This window comes from Elephantulus edwardii, unplaced genomic scaffold, assembly GCF_000299155.1.
Source record: "Elephantulus edwardii isolate Elephantulus edwardi_28Jun2011 unplaced genomic scaffold, EleEdw1.0 scaffold00006, whole genome shotgun sequence".
Classification (NCBI taxonomy): domain Eukaryota; kingdom Metazoa; phylum Chordata; class Mammalia; order Macroscelidea; family Macroscelididae; genus Elephantulus; species Elephantulus edwardii.
The window spans coordinates 30,853,626-30,874,069 of NW_006399756.1; the positions used below are offsets into that span (position 1 = coordinate 30,853,626).

Below are 20,444 nucleotides of genomic sequence, written 5' to 3' on the forward strand. Positions count from 1 at the left end.
GTTGTATCATCTGTATAACGCAGGTTGTTGATGAGACTTCCTCCAATCTTGATGCTACACTTCTCCTCATAAAGTCTAGCTTCCTGAATTATCTGTTCCACATACAGGTTGAAAAGGTATAGAGACAGGATGCATCCCTAATGCACTCTCTTCTTAATTTTGAACCAAGTAGTGTTTCCTTGCTCTTTTCTGATGACTGCCTCCTGGTCCAAGTATAGGTTTTGCATAAGCACAGCCAAGTATTCTGGGATTCCCATTCTTCTCAAGGCTCACCACAATTTGTTGTGATCTAAGTAGTCAAATGCCTTTGCATAGTCAATGTAGCACAGAGAGACATTCCTCTGGTACACTTTGCTTTCAGCCAATATCCATTGGATATTAACAATAATGTCTCTAGTCCCAAGGCCTCTTCTAAAGCCAGCTTGTACTATCTAGAGCTGCTATAACAGAAATACCCCAAGTGGATTGCTTTAATAAAAAGACTCTCCCCTGCCCCCTTCACAATTGAGGAGGTTAGAAATCGGATTTCAAGGGACTAACTCTAAGGGAAGGCTTTCTCTCTTTGTTGGCTCACAGTATAGGAGAAAGGTCCTTCTCTCAGCGTTGGTGGGCCCAGGATTCCTTGGGCTTTTGATATATTTCAGCATCAGTTTTTTCATGGTTTCATGATGCTGCTAATTGGCCTGTGGGGAGAATCTTTGTTTTCTTGATGTTGAGATGCAATCCATCTTGGAGACTGTAGTCTTTGACCTTCTTCTTTCTGCAAACACCTTAAGTCTTCCTCAGTTTCGACAAGCAAGATTCTATCATCTGCATAATACAGTTTGTTGATAAGTCTTTCTCCAATTCTGATGCCTTTTCTTCTTCATAAAGTCCAGCCTCTTGAATTATCTGTTCTGCATATAGATCTAAAAGGTATGGAGAATAGATAGATCCCTTTCGATGTAATGCGTGAAGACATGGAATGAGAAAAAAAATGGAATATGTGAAGACCTGGAGTTAGAAAACCAAAATGGAAGAATATGCTTAGAATTTCTCAAACTGAAAGAACAGAAAGGGGGGGTGGAATTGGAGCCTTGAGTTGCAATATTGAAGGTTCTATGGGCAAAATTCACACACACACACACACACACACACACACACACACACCCCTCTTTATTTTATGGGATACACACATATAGAATTTACAGTAAAGCCCATCTTTTTTCCATGGAGCAGCTGATAGATTTGACCTCCCAACCTGTCAGTTAGAAACCCAACACATACACAGTACTCCATAGGGCTTCCATGCCAAAAAAATCTCATTGCTGTCAAGTGAGAACTGACTCGTTATTGTTCCTCCATTGGCTTTCCAAGGCTGTAAATTACAGGGGAGAAAAAGGCCCACCTTACTCTCACAGCGCCACTGGTGGATTCAAATCCCCGAAAGGCATATCCTTTGATTTGGGCTAACAGTACAACTCCCTATGGCCCACACCTTTACAGCTCTCTATTATTAAAAAAAATAGCCATATTTCAAAGAACTTTCAGCAAGTCAGGAATGTCTTGGAAGAAATGCCTTTGCAGGAGCTGCAGAACAAATTTATGGAACAAGAAAGGCCAAGGAACTTCCAATCTTTTTAATAGTTGGCCTGAGGGAATCATGGAGTCTCTATGAATACAATGATTGTCAGAGCTGGAACTGGGAGTGAAAGAGACTCTCAGGCCTCTAGAAAAACATCCTTTAATGCTTTTCCTTAAAGCTATCCAGCTTAGGAAGGGAGTTGGTTTTGAGTGTGAAAACCTGACAGGATAGAGGGTCAATCAAGGAATTCTTATAGACACTAAAAGGAATTCTAACTTCACCGACAGAGTCATCCTCATCTGCAAATTTCTTTGCTAATTAGTCGAGGAAAGAGGTCCACTCCTGCCAAGGGGAGCAATGTCAGAGAAAGACAACCTCCCCTCCACTAAATAACAATTAGGAGCAGAGGAGCCCCAGGAGAGCAGTCACCTGGGAAAGGTCACCTAGGAAGGTCTGACAGCTGCTGAGAAGAGAGGGTGAGAATAAATACTCTCAGTTTAACACAAGAATGGATAAAATCGGGTTATTACCCAAGCTCAAGATGATTAAAATAATTAGTAGTCAGACTTCTTTAGTAATAATATACTTAATTCACAATAAACTAAAACAAACAAAAGAAGTGGATAAAGATAGAAGAAGATGATAATTACTCTACGAAAACTTCAGGTAGAAAAAAAGTACTGCGAACAGGAAGAAAGTGTGAGGTTTCTGGCAGCAAAAGTAAAGAAGAAAACACAAATAGACTGAACAGTTTTAGTTTCTGAGTAAGGAAAAAACATGCCAATAACAAGGAGAGGGTAACTTTGGAAGAAATTTGCACTGGTGGTTTTATAAAGGGGACATAGAATATTATAATGCTAAGAACAATTTTAAAGATTAAAGCTATTTTTTAAAATGTAAGGGAACACTGCATGGTTCAAAATTGGGAAGGGCGTACGCCAGGGATGTATCCTATCTCCATACCTTTTCAACCTATATGCAGAACAGATTATCCAGGAGGCTGGGCTCTATGAGGAGAAATGTGGGGTCAAGATTGGTGGACGATTTATCAACAATCTGCGTTTTGCAGATGACACAACCCTGCTTGCTGAAACTGAGGAGGACCTGAAGCGCCTGCTGCAGAGTGTCAAGGACTGCAGCCTACAATATGGATTGAGGCTCAATGTCAAGAAGACAAAGATTCTCACCACTGGACCAATTGGCAGCATCAGGATGGATGGTGAAGAGACTGAGATTGTACACAGCTTTAGTTTGCTTGCCTCCATAGTCAACAGTCTTGGCACCAGTAGCCAGGAAATTAAAAGGCGCATTGCCATGGGAAAGTCTGCTGTTAGGGACCTCTCCAAAGTACTGAAGAGCAATGGTGTCTCTCTGGAGACTCAGGTGCATCTGATACAGGCCATGGTCTTTCCAATCACTTGTTATGCATCAGAGAGTTGGACAATGACCAAGGAAGATAGAAGGAGAATTGATGCCTTTGAGCTGTGGTGCTGGAGAAGAGTATTGAGAATACCATGTACTGCTAGGAAAACAAACAGATTTGTCCTGGAAAGGGTTAAACCGGGTGGCTTCTTGGAGGCAAGGATTCTGAGACTCCGTCTAACATACTTTGGACATGTTGTGAGGAGAGACCGGTCCTTAGAGAGGGACATCATGCTTGGGAGGGTGGAGGGACAGCACAGGAGGGGAAGACCCTCTATGAGGTGGATTGATTCAGTGACTGGGATAATTGGGATGGGAGTGTCAGAGACAGTGCGATTGGCACAGGACAGAGCGGAGTTTAGGGCTGTTGTACATAGGGTCGCTATGAGTCGCAAGCGACTCGACGGCACATAACAACAACAACAACACATTTATTAATTTTAATTAGCAATAATTGCGCCTCGGATAAACCTCACTGGCTATGATATTGCCACTGTGCAAAGCTTATTTATTAATTTTAATGAAAGTTTACAGAGACTTAGGATTTCCAGTCATTCATTGTTGCCCTTTTCTCCCTGCCCACTCCCTCCCCCGCAAATCACTCTTTTCCTTGTAAAGAAAAAGAAAACCTCTTTCATTGCTATGCAATCCTTTCCCCCAAGTTCACTCCACTATGAAGCCTTCACTCTAGACCTCTGTAATGACAAGAATACCCATTCTTATGTGTCTTTTAAACAGATCTCTCCCTCATCCGTTTCAATGCAATATACATAATTTCTCCCCTCCTTTTCTATCTTCCCTCAACCCTGATGTCAGTCCCATTTTACACTTAGAAGGTCCCATTCATCTATTTTATCCTCTCCTGGTTGTAGAGATTAAAGCTATTTTTAATCTTTTATTTTGATGGTGTCTTGAGTTTGCCTCCCTTAAAATCCACATTAAATTCTTATTCTAAAAGGGCAATTTAGAGGATAAGGATACACACATATATGCTGTCTGTGTGTATATATTTGTGATACGCAGTATGTTAAAGAGCTCTGACTTTACTTCAAAATAAAGCTTACAAAAATTCGGACACAGATAGAATATCTCCTGAATATCATCATTAGCTGACCTTGGTATTTCTAAATGCCATGGTTTCCTTTTAAGTAAGAACTATGCATCAGTAAAATAAAATCCAATAAAAGTTAAACAATGTTGAGATTTATTGTCTTGGTAATAAGGAAAGCAGGATTCAAGGATTATCAATCCAGAGGTTTAATGGCATTATCAAAGTCTTGTTACTTGTACTCAGTTTCACCAACTGCACAGTCAATACACTGTTGACACTGTCAACAGGGAGGTTCTCAGAGCTCCTTGGGGGAGGCGTTGTTTCCTACTTTATGACATCTCGTTTTAAGAGTAACTGGGCTAGACATTGACATACGCATACTTTGACATCTCTATTGAGATGATAATGTAAAAATTAAGCCAGTAAAATATGGCCCCACAATCAATAGCATCAACATCACTTTGGGTACTTGTTAGGAATGTGATTGTTGGATTCTCTGTATTTAAACAATCCTTCTGGGTGTTGCTAATGCCAACTCAGCTTTGAAAATCAATGGTCTAAAGAAAGGCAAGAAAGATAATTGGAATTGTCGCCCTATCAAGAAACTCTGGACTTCCTCAGGTCCTGCTTTTGGATTCAGATTGAAGCAGCCTCTAAACCTGATCCTCATCTGATATTTCACAAGGGTGACTTGTTAGGGAGATTGAGTTTCACGAGGGTCATTTCTACCCTCAGACTGTGTAAAGGTTACTGGAATGAAGTGCTTGCTTCATAGGCCATCCAACATCTGGCTTCATTTCTCTTACCCAAGACTTGTATGAATATATTGTTCTCTATTTTGGACCAAGGAATGTTCTAGCTTCTGTCCAACATTTACTAAATAGAAGTTGTACTTGGCTATTTGACACAAAAGTTTTTATTTTAGGCCAAATATGGAGTCATAACACTTTGCTTAGTTTGAAAATGATACAGTCCCCCCTCCACCCCTTGCTACCTTAACGCATGAGCTGACAAAAGAATGAAAAGGTATGTCTTGGGGAAAGTGCAGCCAGAGTGCTCCTTGGAGGCAATGATGACAAAGCTTTGACTCTCATACTTTGGACATGTTGCTATGAGAGGCTATTTCTTGGAAAAGGATATAATACTTAAAAGGGTGAAGGGTCAGTAAAGAAAAGAAGATTCCCATCAAGATATGGTGACTGTAGCAATGGGCTCAAGTGTGTCAGAGACAGCGAGGACGGCACAAGATAAGACAGGATTCATAGTGTTCACTGTTGTTCATAGTGTTACTATGAATCATGCTTGACTCAAAGGCACCTAACAACAACCATTACCACCTTGTATTACAATTCTTTTTAATTATTCTGTCCAAAAAATACTTGAGATACTATTAAATATCACTCACTGTGTGAAACAAAACACAGTTCTTGTCCTTGAGGCATATATATAGAATTGCTTGTTCAGTAATGTTTTCCATGCATTTTACGTACATCATCTTTAATATCACATTTCAAGAAGAGATTAAGATCTTATTTTATATATAAGAGAAAGTTGAAGCTCAGGACACAAGTCTATACAGATGAGCTTTGAACTTAGGTCTGTCTATTTTCAAACCTCATGTTGAGTATACTACTCCAAGATTATTATTCTTCTCCTCCCTTGCCCAGTTATAGACCTTATGAGGGAAGTAACAGGTGACAACAATTCAGAATCAGGATTAATTTGGAAGTAACAGGAACAATGTAAGAAAGGACCTGTTTGTTAATCAGGACAGCTTTCAATGCTTCTATTAGTAGGTCAGACTAGTAGGCATTTCTCTTGACCAGGCTAACCTCCTCTTGGCTTTTGCTGTGCTGTGTAGATAAGTTCCCAGAGGCACCCTATTTTGACAATGTATCTTTGGCTGGCAGGGCACTTAATTCTCTCACTCCTCTGGCTTGAAGAGACTCAGCTTTCTGGCCCCATGGGCTTGTGACCTTGCCTCGGCCATGTCTTACTGGTCTCCTGTTTCCTGTTCTCACACCACTACTATTCATGCTCCTGCCATACCATCTCTCACCATCTCCAATGCTACATTCTATCTCTTGGGTCTAGGAGATTCTCAGCAGAGGAACCCTGTGTCCAAAGGACATGTTCTGATCCTGGTTCATCTTCACAGAAATTAGGTCCCCCTACAACCTCTGTGGAGTTAGTACTTTGATAAGTCACTCCTCCCAACAAGAACATAAAATAATCAATAACCTTTACAGGTCTCAGTCACCTAATTCTTATAGTTGTCCCTGAAAGTGCTTTACACACTTTATTTTTTAAAATTGTTTTAATTTTATTATTTTTTTGTGTATGTACCATCAAATCAGATCTGACTGGTACAGGAGGAGATTGTCCCTCCTTCTCCAGCAGAGCATCTGGTGGATTCAAACCATGCACCTCTGGGATTGCAGTACAACTTCTTGCTACTAGGCCACCAGAACTCACCTACACACTTCATTTTTACAATAAATGGTATCATTCCTTTGCAAGACGGTGGCCTAGCAAGTAATTTTGATCTAAGATTATTATTGAACATACCTTCCTTAATTGAACTTTTTGAAGACAGAAGCCATTTTTATTTTTATCTCTCATAATTTCTAGCAAGATATTTGAGACATGGTACACAGAGTGCTCTTTGGAAGCAAGAATGATGAGGCTTTACCTCACATACTTTGGGCATGTTACTAGGAGAAGCTATTCCTTGGAGAGGGGCATGATGCTGGGAAGGGTCAGTGAAAAGGAGGAAGGCCCTCAATCAGGTGGATGGACATGGTGACTGCCACAATGGGCTCTTGTGTGTCAGGAAGTGTGAGGATGCCACTGGATAGAACAGGGTTCAGATCTTTTTTTTCATAGGATCACTATGAATTGGACTTGACTCGACCACTTGAGTAATTTTTGTTGAACAAATATAAAATGTACCTTTACAATAATTCAAGTTATTAGACTGATAATACATTCTAACACACACACTAGAATCAGTTCCAATTCTTAGTAACTCTATCTGTTTTGAGTTTCATAAAATGGTGGGAGGAAGCCCTCCTCAGCTCATGAGACAGAGTACAAATATTAAAGAAATAAAGTTTAACAAGGAAGAGACAGGAAAGAGGGTATTGATTAGATGCTAAGCTAGGTCTAGATCCTAATTTAGTGACTCTCAAAGGTAGCTTAAGGTTCCCTAAGTATGTTGTATTTAAATTACAGAGTTATTAAAGAATAATCAATGCTTCATTTCTGATGGCCAACAGATATTCAACCAGGTAAATTCTTTTTTCTCAGAAGACAGTCTTACTGCCTTGCACAAGAATCATGGATATGGTTGCTGTGTTATGAGATGCAACTGAGTCAACTATGACTTGTTGCAGCCCTATGAACATCAGATCTGAACCTTGTCTTATCCTGTGCCACCCTCATTATCCTTCATATTGCTACAGTCTCTGTATCCATCCACCTTGCTGACAGTCTTGCTTTCTTTCGCTCACCCTCCACCACCAAGGCTGATATTTTCTTCCAAAGACTGGCTCCTCCTAACAACATGCCCAAAGGGTATGAGACAAAGTTATGCTCCCAAAAATCATCGACAACTAGTTTTGTTGTTGTTGTTAGGTACTGTTAAGTATAACTCATAGCAACACTATGAGCAACTGATCGGGTCCCTGTCTTATCCTGTGCCATCCTCACACTGTGTGACACACTCAAGCCCATTGCTGCAGTCACTGTGTCAACCTACGTGGTTGAGGGTCTTCCTCTCCTTTCTCTCCCTTCACCATTCCAAGCATGATACCCCTCTCGAAGGAACGGGCTCTCCTAGTAATATGCCTGAAGTATGTGAGGCAGAGCTTTGCCATCTTTGCCTCCAAGGAGTACTTTGGCTGCACTTTCTCCAACACATATTTATTTGTTCTTTTGGAAATCCATAGGATATTTAATAATCTTCTCCAACATCATAGTTCAAAGGCATCAATTCTTCTGTCATCCTTATTCCTTGTCCAGCTCTCAGATGCATAACAAGTGACTGAAAAGACCATGGCCCAAATTAGTCACACTTTTGTCCTCAAACTGACATAATCACTCCTTAAAAATTTGGAGAGGTTGCTAACTACAGACTTTCTCTGATCTCCAATACATCTGATCTGGTACCAAATATATTAATGGTTGTTTCAAGTAAGATGAAGTCATTGACAGTCTTTTCTCTGCCCTTTATGATGGTGCATATCAGTCCAGTGGCAAAAAGTTTTGTTTTCCGAACATTAAGATGAGGTCCATATTGAAGGATGCAGTATTTAACCCTCTGCAGCAAGTGCTTCAAGTCTTCCTCACTTTCAGCAAGCAAACTTGTGTTATCTGCATAATGAAGGTTATTTATGAATCTTCCTCCAATTCTGATGACACGTTTTTCTTCATAGAGTCCAGCTTCTCTAATAATTTTCTCAACAACAACAACAAATTACATAGATATGAAAAAAGGATACAACCCTGAAGCACATCTTTTCTAATTTTAAGCCATGAAGTATTCCCTCATACTGTTCAAAATAACCTCTTGATCTAATATAAATTTTACACGAGCACTGCACAATTAAGTGTCCGGGAATTCCCATTTTTCTCAATGTTAGCCTTAATTGGTTATAATCCACACAGTCAAATGTATCTGCAGTCAGTAAACCCTAAATAGACATTCTTCTGGTATTTTTTGCTTTTATCCATCTGATATTAGCAATGATATTACATGGCCTCTTGTAAATCTGGCCTGAATGTCTGGCAGCTCTCGATGTTTTGTTCTAGCCATTTTTATAATGATCCTCAGCAGTTTTTGCGTGACTGTTCTATAATTCACACAGTCTGTTGGATCACCCTTCTTGGGAATGTAAACAGATGTGGATCTCTTCCAGTCTGTTGGCTGTCCTCTAAATTTTGTGGCATAGATTCGTGTGCCCATCCAGAGCTCTGTCTTTTGAAACACTTCAATTGCTACCTCATCAATTCCTGGGGCTTTATTTTTTTTGCCAATGCCTTCAGTGCAACTTGAATTTCTTTCTTCATTACCATTGGCTGTTGATCATACAGTACTTCCAGAAATATTTCCATGTCAGCCATTTCTTTTTGGTACAGTGACTCTGTGTATTCCATCTTCTTTTGATGGTTCCAGGATAATTCAAGATTTTGCCATAGCATCTCTAAGTATTGCAACTTGAGACTTCTATTTTTCAGTTCTTTCAGCTTGAGAAATGCTGAGCGAGTTTTTCCCTTTTTATTCTCCAATTCTAGATCTCTGCACATTCTGTCATAGTAGCTTACATTGTCTTACTGAGCTGCCCCTTTGAAATCTTCTAATCTGTGCAGCTCTTTTATTTTTGTATTTCTTTCCTTTTTTTGTGGGGGGAGGGGGTGTGCTTCCTGATGATCCAGTGCAAATTTTAATGTCTCTTCTGACACTCATTTTTATTTTTTTTCTTTCTCCTCTTTTTAATGATCTTTTGCTCTCTTCATAGATGATATCTTTAATGTCAGCCCACAACTCATCTGGTCTTCGATATCATTGATGTTCAATGCTTCAAAGCTATACTTGAGACGATTATTAAATTTAGTTGGGATATGCTCAAGATCGTGATTTGGTTTTTATGAACTTGTTTTAATTTTCTTCAGCTTCAATTTGAACTTGCACATGAGTAACTGATGGTTTGTTCCACAATCAGTCCCTAGTCTGGTTTTGACTGCTGATATTAGTTTCTCCATATATTTCTTCCATGGATGTAATCAATCTGATTCCTATGCAGTCCATCTGGTGAGGTCTATGTGTAATGTCACCATTGGTGTTATTTTTTTTTAAGTATTTGCAATGAATAAGACATTGAAAGTGTAAATTTGATCATTCTATTTCCAGCCTCATCTCTGTCACCAACTCTGTACTTTCTGACTACCCTTCCTTTTTCATTGTTTCAAATTTTTTCATTCTGTTCACCAATTATCATTAATACATCTTGACTGCATGTTTGGTTCATTTTGGACTGCAAAATTTGTTAAAAATCTTCAATTTCCTTCTCTTTGGTTTTAGCTGTTAGTGCATATATTTGAATAATAGTTGTATTAACAGGTTGATGCCTTTGAGCTGTGGTGCTAGAGAAGAGTATTGAACATACTATGGACTGCTAGGAAAATAAGCAGGTTTGCCCTGGAGAGGGTGAAACCAGGCTGCTCCTTAGAGGCAAGGACCCTGAAGCTCTGTCTGATATACTTTGGGCATATTACAAGGAAGACTAGTCCTTGGAGAGGGACATCATGCTTGGGAGGGTAGAGGGACAACACAAGAGAGGAAGACCCTGGATGAGATGGATTGACTCAATAAGATTGGCTCAGGATACAGCAGGGTTCAGAGCTGTTGTTCACTATGAGTTGCAAGCGATTCAACAGCACGTAACAACACCAACTACTTTTTCTTATATGCTATGGATAATATCATATCACTCACAACATTATACTTCAAGACTGAACTTGAAATTTTCTTTTTAACTATGAATGCAACATCATTCTTACTGTTTTCACCTCTAGGATAGTATATCATGTGATTGTCTGATTCAAAGTTCATCTCATCTCACTAATGTACTTCTGTACATTTTTAGTTTTCTAACATTCGTGCTCCGTACATTCCATGTTCCGACTATTAAAGATGTTTACAGCTGTTTGTCTTTGTTTTGATTGACTGCCAATGTGGGGTCTATCTACTACTATGTTAATTCTAGTCAGAATACGAAGCCAAGAGGAAAAAAAACTATAGTAACGACTACCACCTAGTGGTCATTTACGGTACAACAATGTAGTCTTCCTGAAGTAATAAAGAGACGTTCAGGCTCATTGATCATCATCAGCCTAGTGCATTAAGGTTTCTCAGCCCACAAAAGTTTTCTTTCCAGTGGGAGCCTATTTTATAGATGTAGAAAAGTGGGATTGGAATAGTTCACTATATTCAAAGAGCTAATCACAGATTTGAGTTAAAGTAATGCTGTTTCTTGCCTTTAACAGTCAGAGTCTCTCTCTTCTCTCTCTCTCTCTCTCTCTCTCTCTCTCTCTCTCTCTCTCTCTCTCTCTCCCCATCTCCTCCGCATTCCCAATAAAGTCGGTTAAAACTCATAGCTGACCCTCAATTAGGCTTCCAAGGTTGTAAACCACCCAGGACTGATGATCTTTCTCCTGCAGAGCAAATTAGAAAGGCCAAAACAGCACCTCTCAATGGACTATGCCTCCAGAACTCATTATTTAACAGTGTCCAAACAAAAGCTAAGCCCAACTCAATTCAATGCCCTTGACTTGGAACTCATACTTGACCTTCCAACAGCTTTTTGAGAGGTTGTAAATTGCTCAGGAAGAGATTGTCCATTTTTCTCCCACTACTGGATTTAAACCACTAGAGAGTCATCTCTGGATACTTTTAGAAGCCCAACTGCATACAGACTATGCCATCAGAGCGTCCTCATTTATTAGCATTGTTGTTGTTATGTGCTGTTGGGTCACTTGCAACTCATTGCGATCCAATGTACAACAGTTCTGAACCCTACTCATCTCGAGCTAATTTAATTGTTTCTGATATGCCTAATCCCACAACCCCAGTCATTGAGTCAATCTCAGCCAACGTCTTTTTCTCTTGTGCTGTCCCTCCACCCTTCCAAGCATGATGTCCCTCTCCAAGGATTGTTCCAGAGTATGTGAGGCAAAGTTAAAAATCCTTGCCTCCAAGGATCAGTTTGGTTTCACCCTCTCTAGGACAGACCTGTTTATTCTCTTAGTCTCTAAGCTGACATCATTGTTCTTCAGTACTCTGGAGAGGTCCGATTTTCCCAGTCCAACTTGTCTTTTTATTTCCTGGATGGTGGTACCAAGAATGTTGATTGTGGAACCAAGCAAGCTGAAGCTGTTAACATTCTCAATCTCTTCTCTATCATAATGCTGCCAATCGGTGCAGTGGTGAGAATCTTTGTGTTTTGGGGGTTTTTTTATTTTAATTTTTTAAATAATTTTGTGTTTGTGTACCATCAAATCAGTTCTGACTGGTACAGGAGGAGAGTGCCCCTCCTTCTCCAACAGAGAATCTGGTGGATTTGAACTGCATACCTCTGGGATTGCAGTGCAGCTTCTTGCCACTAGGCCACCAGAGCTCCCTGAATCTTTGTTTTCTTGATGTTAAGCTTCAATCCATTTTGGAGGCTGCAGTCCTTTACTAGTGCAGGAGGGGGAAGTGTGAAATAAAAATGCTCCTTCCAGGAGAAGGGTGCAACAACAAATGAATGGAATTCCAAAATCTCTGTAGATGTTCATTGAAATGAAAAATAAATAAATTAAAATTTTAAAAAAATGCTCCTTCCTTGTTTGTTTTTCCTCCTCAAGAATTATGATGTTTCTTGTGCCCAACAGAGACTTCCCATGGACCTATTCTCTCATCCAAGATCACAGAGTTCCAGTCTACCCTAAGCCATTTATTCCCTTTCTATTACGGTGTGGGAGAAACTATACCCAAAGACCTGAAGAAGAAAATTCCTAAAAGGACTTGTTCATAGGAGACTGACAAATTATACTTTTTAAAAAAAATGTGTTTTGATGATTATTATAGACAAATAGGAAAGTTACTATACTTTTTTTGTCTTATCTGTTATTAGGTGCCATTAAGTCAGGTCTGATAAACAATGACCCTTTTGGCTGAAGGAAATGCAACCAGAGTTGCATTAGAGGCAAGGATGGTAAAACCTCTCACTTAACTTTGGGCATATTTACCAGAGGAACCAGTCCTTGGAGAGAGACATCATTCTGGGAAAGGTAGAAACTCAACAAAAGAGAAGAAGACCCTTAACAAGATGTATTGACACTGTGGGCTAGAGATGACAGCGATGGGACAAGGGTCAGATCGTTGCATGTAGAGTGACTATGAATAGTAATTGATTTGATGATACCTTACCAACACAGCATGTGCAACACAATAAAACCACCCTTCCAGTCATTGCTGTGTTTGAGTCCCTTAATTGCAACTATTGTGCCAACCCATCTTATTGAAGATTGTCCTTTTCTTTTCTCTTTCTCAATAGCTTTGTACTTTATCAAACATTTTTTTCTCTCTCTCCTGAGCATTCTAGTTGTATTCTTTCCAAGACACATTTGTTCATTCTCCTAGTATACCCTGTGATAAATTCAATATTCTTCTATTGTTGTTGTTGTGTATTGTCGAGTCAGAACAGACTCATTGCTAACCCTCCAGCAGGATTTCAGAAACAGTAAAGAGCATGGAAGGAGACGGCTATCTTTCTCCCGTGGTGTGGTAGATTTGAACCATGAGCCTTTGGGTTGGCAGTGCCATTCTCTAAGTGACCAGACCTCCCTATTCTCCTATAATACCACCATTCAAATGTATTCATTCATTTGTCACTCTTTCTTATCTAGTGCTGCTTTGGTAGAAATTCCACAAGTGGGTGGCTTTAACAAACAGAGATCCATTTTCTCACACGTTAGGAGACTCAAAGCCCTTCTTCAGAATATCAGGCCAAGGTCAGAGTCAAGTGTCTTTGTGGGTTTGAGGGGAAGGTCCTTTGTCTTTCAGATTCTGCTTCCTGGTTCTTTGGCGTTCTATCTCTTGGCATCTATCTTACTCCATTTTTCTTTCTGATTCTTGCTTAATCTTCTTTTCATATCTCAAAAAATATTGCTCAAGATACATTTTATATTAATCTTGCCTTATTAATATAACAAAGACAATCCATCCACAAGCATGAGAGTTAGAATTTACATCTTTTTGATGAATACTTTTCAATCCATAATGCCTTTCACCCAGACTTCCCACCAGCTTCTCTGGGCAATCTCCCCCCATGCAATTTACTGCCTATGAAAACATGCTGGAGGGTCAACTATGACTTCACTCCAACTTGATGGTACATAAAAACAACAAATAGTTTTAAATATACACATACATTACTTTTTAAGTTGTTCAGACGAACTATTTCAATGTATATTTTTAAAAAGCGAAAATGTTCTGTTGAAACTCATTGATCAAATATTATCATCTAACAGATATTATTCATATTTCACTGACTAAAAAAAAGAAAAATTCTACTCTGAGACACATTCAAGAATGAATTATATATTGCATTTAGTTTTTATGTATTTAATCTCTTCAAGCTGGAAAAAAATCTTTTGTTTTTCTTTATCTTTCATGATGTGGCTAAAACTGAGATTATTTACATAGTAAATATTTTTAAAAATTAGCCAATTGTAACCCACAGGTAAAAAGGAAGACTGAGTTGAGTACACAGTGATAGAAATAAATGAAGGAAAACTCTTCCTTACAGAAAACACCAGATAATAAAATGTAAATGAAATGATTAAATTAGAAAATCAATATTTGACAACCATGATAGTGAAAATCAAGCACAAATTATTGCGTTTTAAAACTAGTAGGTGAAAGATTTTGATGTAACAGGGTGTGCTGTGCTGCAATCTCAAAGGCACACAGTTCAAAACCACCAGATGCTCCTCAGAAGCAAGATGCGCAGTCCCTCCTGTGTGATTATCTGCCTCTGAAAACCTGCTGGAGGGTCAGCTGAGTTACAACTCGACGGTACACCACAACAGTGATAGGTGGCTTAATAATTTCAAAGTATGTCCCACAAAATAGTTATTAATTACAAAGATAAAAAAATGAATTACTCTTTTATCAAAAAATCTCTGAAATATACCTTCTAACAAGGCAGCAAAGTTAACCTACAAGATGAAAAATGAAAATATGTGCCTCTTGATACAGTTTACTGAAAAGGATACAGCATCACTTCTATGATATTCCTCCTAAAAATGCACAGCCTGAATTTAGTCACGAGGAAACATCTGACAAACCTAAATTGAGAAATTATCTAGATGATAAATGCTTTCTTCTCCTCAAATCTTGCCTTTTAACTAAAAATTGAGAGCTTCCTTTTGGCAGTCCTGTCTAGGCACATGGGACTGGGTGTGTGTACTAAGGTGACTGAAGAAAACCTAGTTCTGAAAGGCAAATGCTTGGTTTTTCTCATCTGAGTTTTCTCATCTGGGTCCCTCGCTCAAAGACACCTATGTCTTGCAAGTGCTAATTGGATGTCAGGCCGACGTCCTTCCCTTGTGGCTGCTAAGTCATTCACTGCAGAGGCTGGGAGACCACGTTCCCTTAACTAAGTGTTTGATCAGGGCCTTGGAATACTTAAAAATTTGGAGACATGTTCTGCAGGACACAAATTTGGATAAATAAAAGGAAATTCAGAGAAGAATTATCTTGGTTATGGGGAGCGAAAAATGAGGATATTAAAAAAAGGAGAGTCAATTTCCAAAATGATAATGTCAGGAGAAAATTACTGAGTAGAGTTCAATCTTCCTGAGAGAGGTTGAAAAGAAAGGGAGAAGGCTTTGTAGCCACGACCCTGCCTAATTCTTTCCCTGGTCCCCAGTGTCACCACCTGACCCCAGGGCAGTAGGTTTCCTGTCTCATCTGGAGGCACAGAGATGGGAACAATGAGAAAGTCACACACTCTTGGTTGGTTTCTAGTGACTTATGGAATGACAAGCTCCAGTGCCTATTATTATACCAAAGTGATGTCTGAGCTCTTCATACAAACTCCATCAGACACCGGTGTCTCCTTCCAAACCATCAGCAGCATGGCCGACTTCTGGGATGTGAGTATGAAATCTCTCCTGCCCCTCTCCTTTCCTTCCCAATGGCCTGAGGCCTGAGGCCATTGACTGGAGTTCAGGGAGGTCCAACAGTTGGACAGTTATGATTACAAAGATCAGGTTAGTCAGGGATCAGGTGTAGTCACAGGGCCAAGCAATAATTAATGAGTTAGACTAGAGCTCAGGAGGAGATAGATAATAGACAGGATGTGGATCAGGGAGTCAAGACAGGAGTTGAACTAGGACTGACAGTCAGAAGAAAGGCTCATTCAAAACATGTTTGATTAAAGATAAGACCTTGGTCTTCCGAGAGAGATTGTAGGTAAATTTTTTAGTTCCATTTGTGATTATTTGGAAACTGTGGAGTTTGTCACTTAGAAACAAGGTAGGTATAGACAGAGCAGTAGCCTTCAGACATGTCCCCGTTCTCCACAATTCTCAATCACATCAGGTCAAGTGTAGACCTGACCAAGGTTCATGAGTCAGGTGGGCTGCACACTAGACGTAGATAGCGTGGGGGTCAAGGAAAGAGAGTGGAAGTCATTCTAACTATAATGGTCAGGATCAGCTAGGCCAGATCCAATCCAGCTCTTGGTCCAGTTTGCTCAGGGCCCACTCCTGGACAGTTTGTATTGGACCAAATGGTACAACAACCAGAGCCTGGGCCGAGGCTCCCACTCCTTCATCTACTACGAGAACATGCTGCTGGGGGCTCCGAGGCTTCGGCAGCTCAGGGTCCGCAATGACTCCTGTGTGGTGCATGAGGATTTCCGTGAGGATATTTTGAGCTGCTACGACGTCTACTCTCCAGATAAGGAAGAGCAGCTCCCATTTGGATCCCTCAACGGCACAGCGTAAGTGAACTCTCCCTAATATCTACGCAAAAGGCCCGTCCACCCCTCCGAGGACCCAGAATCTGAGAGAAACCCCAACAGAGGAAAGTCTCAAACTTGGCTCCACAGTTTTCTTGTCTGAGAAACCTGAATGCAAATTCCTAGGTCCCATGCTACTGGGGTTCAGAAATACCTGCTGTAACAAGGTGATTTGGATGGGCAGTTAGCCTGGGAACAACTCCCAAGTTTTGGGAGCCACTTCCACTGAAGGAAGTGTTATAAAACCTTGGTCTTCTGAGAGAGATTGTAGGTAAATTTTTTAGTTCCATTTGTGATTGTTTGGAAACTGTGGAGTTTGTCACTTAGAAACAAGGTAGGTCTAGACAGAGCAGTAGCCTTCAGACATGTCCCCGCTCTCCACAGTTCTCAATCACATTTTTCCTAGCTTAGCAGCAGTTCAGCCAGGGAAGCATCCTTCCTACTTATCCACTCCTGGAGAAGTGACAAGTGGATGAAGCACTGATATTGCCATAGGAATCAGACTTAGTCACTTCCCTGCACTTAAGAATCCAGGGAAGAAACTTTGGTAGATAGAACAGAGAATCCTGGGATAAGAAGGCAGTTGCACCATCTCAAGAGCTGGAAGGATCTTTTCTGGCTTCTAGAGGCCTGTTTCCCTTACAGGAACTATTCCAACTGGGCCCAAGAGTAAGTTTGGGCCTGTGATCCACAGACTTGGGTGACATAATGAAAAATCAGACAGAACGTTGGGTGTCCATTCTCATACTAATTAGCTGGCTAATCTTAAGCATCCCTGAGTCTCAGCCTCCTTATTTGCAAAATGTAAGCGATATTTGTCTTCCCTTCTCAAATAGTTGCTAGTATCAAACAAGACCTATTAAAATAGACTGGAAGTGGTAAAGCATAATGATCTTACAATGCTGCCATCACCTGAGGGCTTTGAACTTTGTGGACTAGCCCAGGCCTCCCTTGGCTCACATGGCTTTTTCTGTGGCAGGTGGACATACCACTCACAGGACGAGTTGGGAGGTTCCTCCCACTGGGGCCGGCTCACAAGCTACAGTGGAGGTGGCTACTACCTAGACCTCCTAGAATCTCGACAGGCCAGTGCAGAGGCGCTCCGGGACCTGAAGGAAGGGCTGTGGCTGGACCGGGGTACTCGGGTGGTCTTCATTGACTTCTCAGTGTACAATGCCAACATCAATCTTTTCTGTGTCCTGAGGTGGGCCCCTTTCCCTGTATTATTCCTTTACCTGTAGCTTTTTGTTCCCTTCTCTTCTGCTTGACAAAGTTCCCTAAACACATACCTCAGGGTGGAGTGGTGGAGGGAAGAGACGGGAGGCACTGTCCCAGCCCAGGCCTCACCAACCATCTCTTCCGCCCACACTCAGGCTAGTGGTGGAGTTCCCAGCGACCGGAGGTGCCATCCCATCCTGGCAGATCCGCACCGTGAAGCTGATCCGCTACGTCAGCAGCTGGGACTTCTTCATTGTTGGCTGTGAGGTCGTCTTCTGTGTCTTCATCTTCTACTATGTGGTGGAGGAGATTCTGGAGCTTCGTATCCACCGGCTTCACTATCTCAGCAGCATCTGGAACATCCTAGATCTGGTGGTCATTTTGGTGAGGGCCTGCGGTCCTGGTCTTGGGGTGGTCTGGGAGGATGAGGGGATCCACCTGGTTAGGGGCTCTAAGTTCTCCCTGGTGGAATTCCAAGTCCTCTTTTTGACATTTGACCAAATACCTTTGCAACAGCTCTCTGAATAAGAGACTAATGTTCCCCTAACTCAATCCTGAGAAATTGCTATCTCCTAGAACCCCTCTGCTCTAGACAGATCTATGATCTGGGCCTGGCTCTTTCCTTTGTATATTTGCTATTCCGTTCTTATGTCTCTTGCCTTTATGAACTATCTTCTTGAAACTTCTGCCAGTCCAGTTATACTATCTCTCCATTCCCATCAACATATTTTTGCCATGTTAGGAGAGCCCAGTCCTTGGAAAGGAACCTTATGCTTGGAAAGGTGGAGAGTCAGTGAAAGAGAGAAAGACCTTTAACAGGATGGATTGACCCAGTGACTAACAATGGGCTCAGGTATAACAGAGTTGATGAAGATGGCACCAGACGGGGGGTCAGATCCACTGTTCATACAGCCATTTGTTGATTTGATGGCACTTAACATCAACCGTCTTCATCCTATTAACAGGACACCTTTAATTCCATACTGAGGTTAGAAAGTGGTCATAGGAGCTGAAATTACTTTACTCCAATAATCCATGGCCCCTGTACAACCAGAGGCTTCAGGAGCAATGTTTATCCTGAGTCTCACAGACTTCTTTTAGGTTTCCAAGGTACCTCAGATGATTCCCAATTATCCCAGCCAGGTCCATTTAAGCCTGAGATAGTCAAGAACTCAGGTGTGAGGAAGGTTCTCCCACCTGTTTTAACTACTACCCCAGCTCTCCCTGGGACCCCATCTTTGACCTTCCTTTGTGGTCCCCTTGACTCTCCTGACCCCCTTCTGTGATAACAGCTGTCTGTTGTGGCTGTGGGTTTCCACATATTCCGAACCCTGGAGGTGAATCAACTGATGGGGAAGCTCCTACAGCAGCCAAACATATACGCTGACTTTGAGTTCCTCGCCTTCTGGCAGACACAATACAACAACATGAATGCTGTCAACCTCTTCTTTGCCTGGATCAAGGTACTCTGGGACTCCCCACCTGCAGCTCTGCCTCTGGCCATTCATTCTCTCTTTCTCAATACTTATCTCATTCACCTTGTTTGATTTGACTACTCCGGTGGCCTCTGCAGGCCTCTAGAGTGGACTTGTCAGAATTGTTTCTTTCCTCCTTCATCACTTGCTTCACCATGGCCCTTGCAGATTTTCAAGTACATCAGCTTCAACAAAACCATGACCCAGCTCTCGTCCACACTGGCCCGCTGTGCCAAGGACATCCTGGGCTTCGCAGTCATGTTCTTCATCGTCTTTTTCGCCTATGCTCAACTCGGATATCTGCTTTTCGGGACCCAAGTGGAAAATTTCAGCACTTTCATTAAGTGCATGTGTGTGTCCTAGACCCTTCAGTCTTCCCTGGCCCTTCTCCTTCCAGTTCCAGGGCTGTGTGTTTCCTTGTGATGGTTGGCTAGATGAATGTGGGAGTGTGTATTTAAAGCATCTGTATGACAGTGTCAGGAAGCCCGGGTGTGTGTGCTCAAGTGCTCCATGTCAATGGCTCTCCCTGGTTGGCTTGGAGATGTAGTGTGGAGTCTGTCTGAGTTTACCCAGGGGCAGAATGGGTATGGATTGAGGTCTGGGTGAGAGTTAGACTCACGGCAAAGCTGAGACCCTGCTCTTTCAGTTTCACTCAGTTCCGGATCATCCTTGGGGACTTCGATTACAAGGCTATCGACAATGCCAACCGCATCCTGGGTCCTGTCTATTTTGTTACTTACATCTTCTTCGTCTTCTTTGTGCTCCTGGTGAGGGTTCCTCTGAGCATTGGCAGTTTGGGAACATGAAGGGTGGGGATATAGAGGGCTTTCCAGCAGGGGTTTTGACTACCCAACTTTCTTTTTATTAAAAAAAAATGTTTATTTCCTTAGACATTTTATTCTCCTCCTCAAGCCGCGTGCCTTTGAGATTGCAGTCGAGCTTCTTGCTAATAGGCTGCCAGAGCTCCTACCTAACCTTCTTGACTCAGGACTGTGATGGGTTTCTCAAATCAAGGGTGAAGAGTGAGGGAGACCTTACCATCTGTTAGGGGCTGGCTAACGTGGTCAGCATGGTCAGGCAGTACAAGGAAACTGGCAGGCTCTCTCTGTAAAATCAAATCCTTAAGGATATTGCAAATAAAC

At 41.3% G+C, this 20,444-nt stretch overlaps 1 protein-coding gene across 1 annotated transcript in view; it reads left to right on the forward strand.

Annotated features, from left to right (window-relative positions):
• Positions 1 to 20,444, forward strand: part of PKD2L1 (polycystic kidney disease 2-like 1) — a 47,069-nt gene that overhangs the window by 21,064 nt on the left and 5,561 nt on the right. Inside the window, 7 exon segments of the mRNA XM_006880194.1 lie at positions 15,613 to 15,740; positions 16,338 to 16,591; positions 17,589 to 17,813; positions 17,983 to 18,211; positions 19,120 to 19,290; positions 19,471 to 19,652; positions 19,949 to 20,069. Coding sequence (XP_006880256.1) covers positions 15,613 to 15,740; positions 16,338 to 16,591; positions 17,589 to 17,813; positions 17,983 to 18,211; positions 19,120 to 19,290; positions 19,471 to 19,652; positions 19,949 to 20,069 — 1,310 coding nt within the window.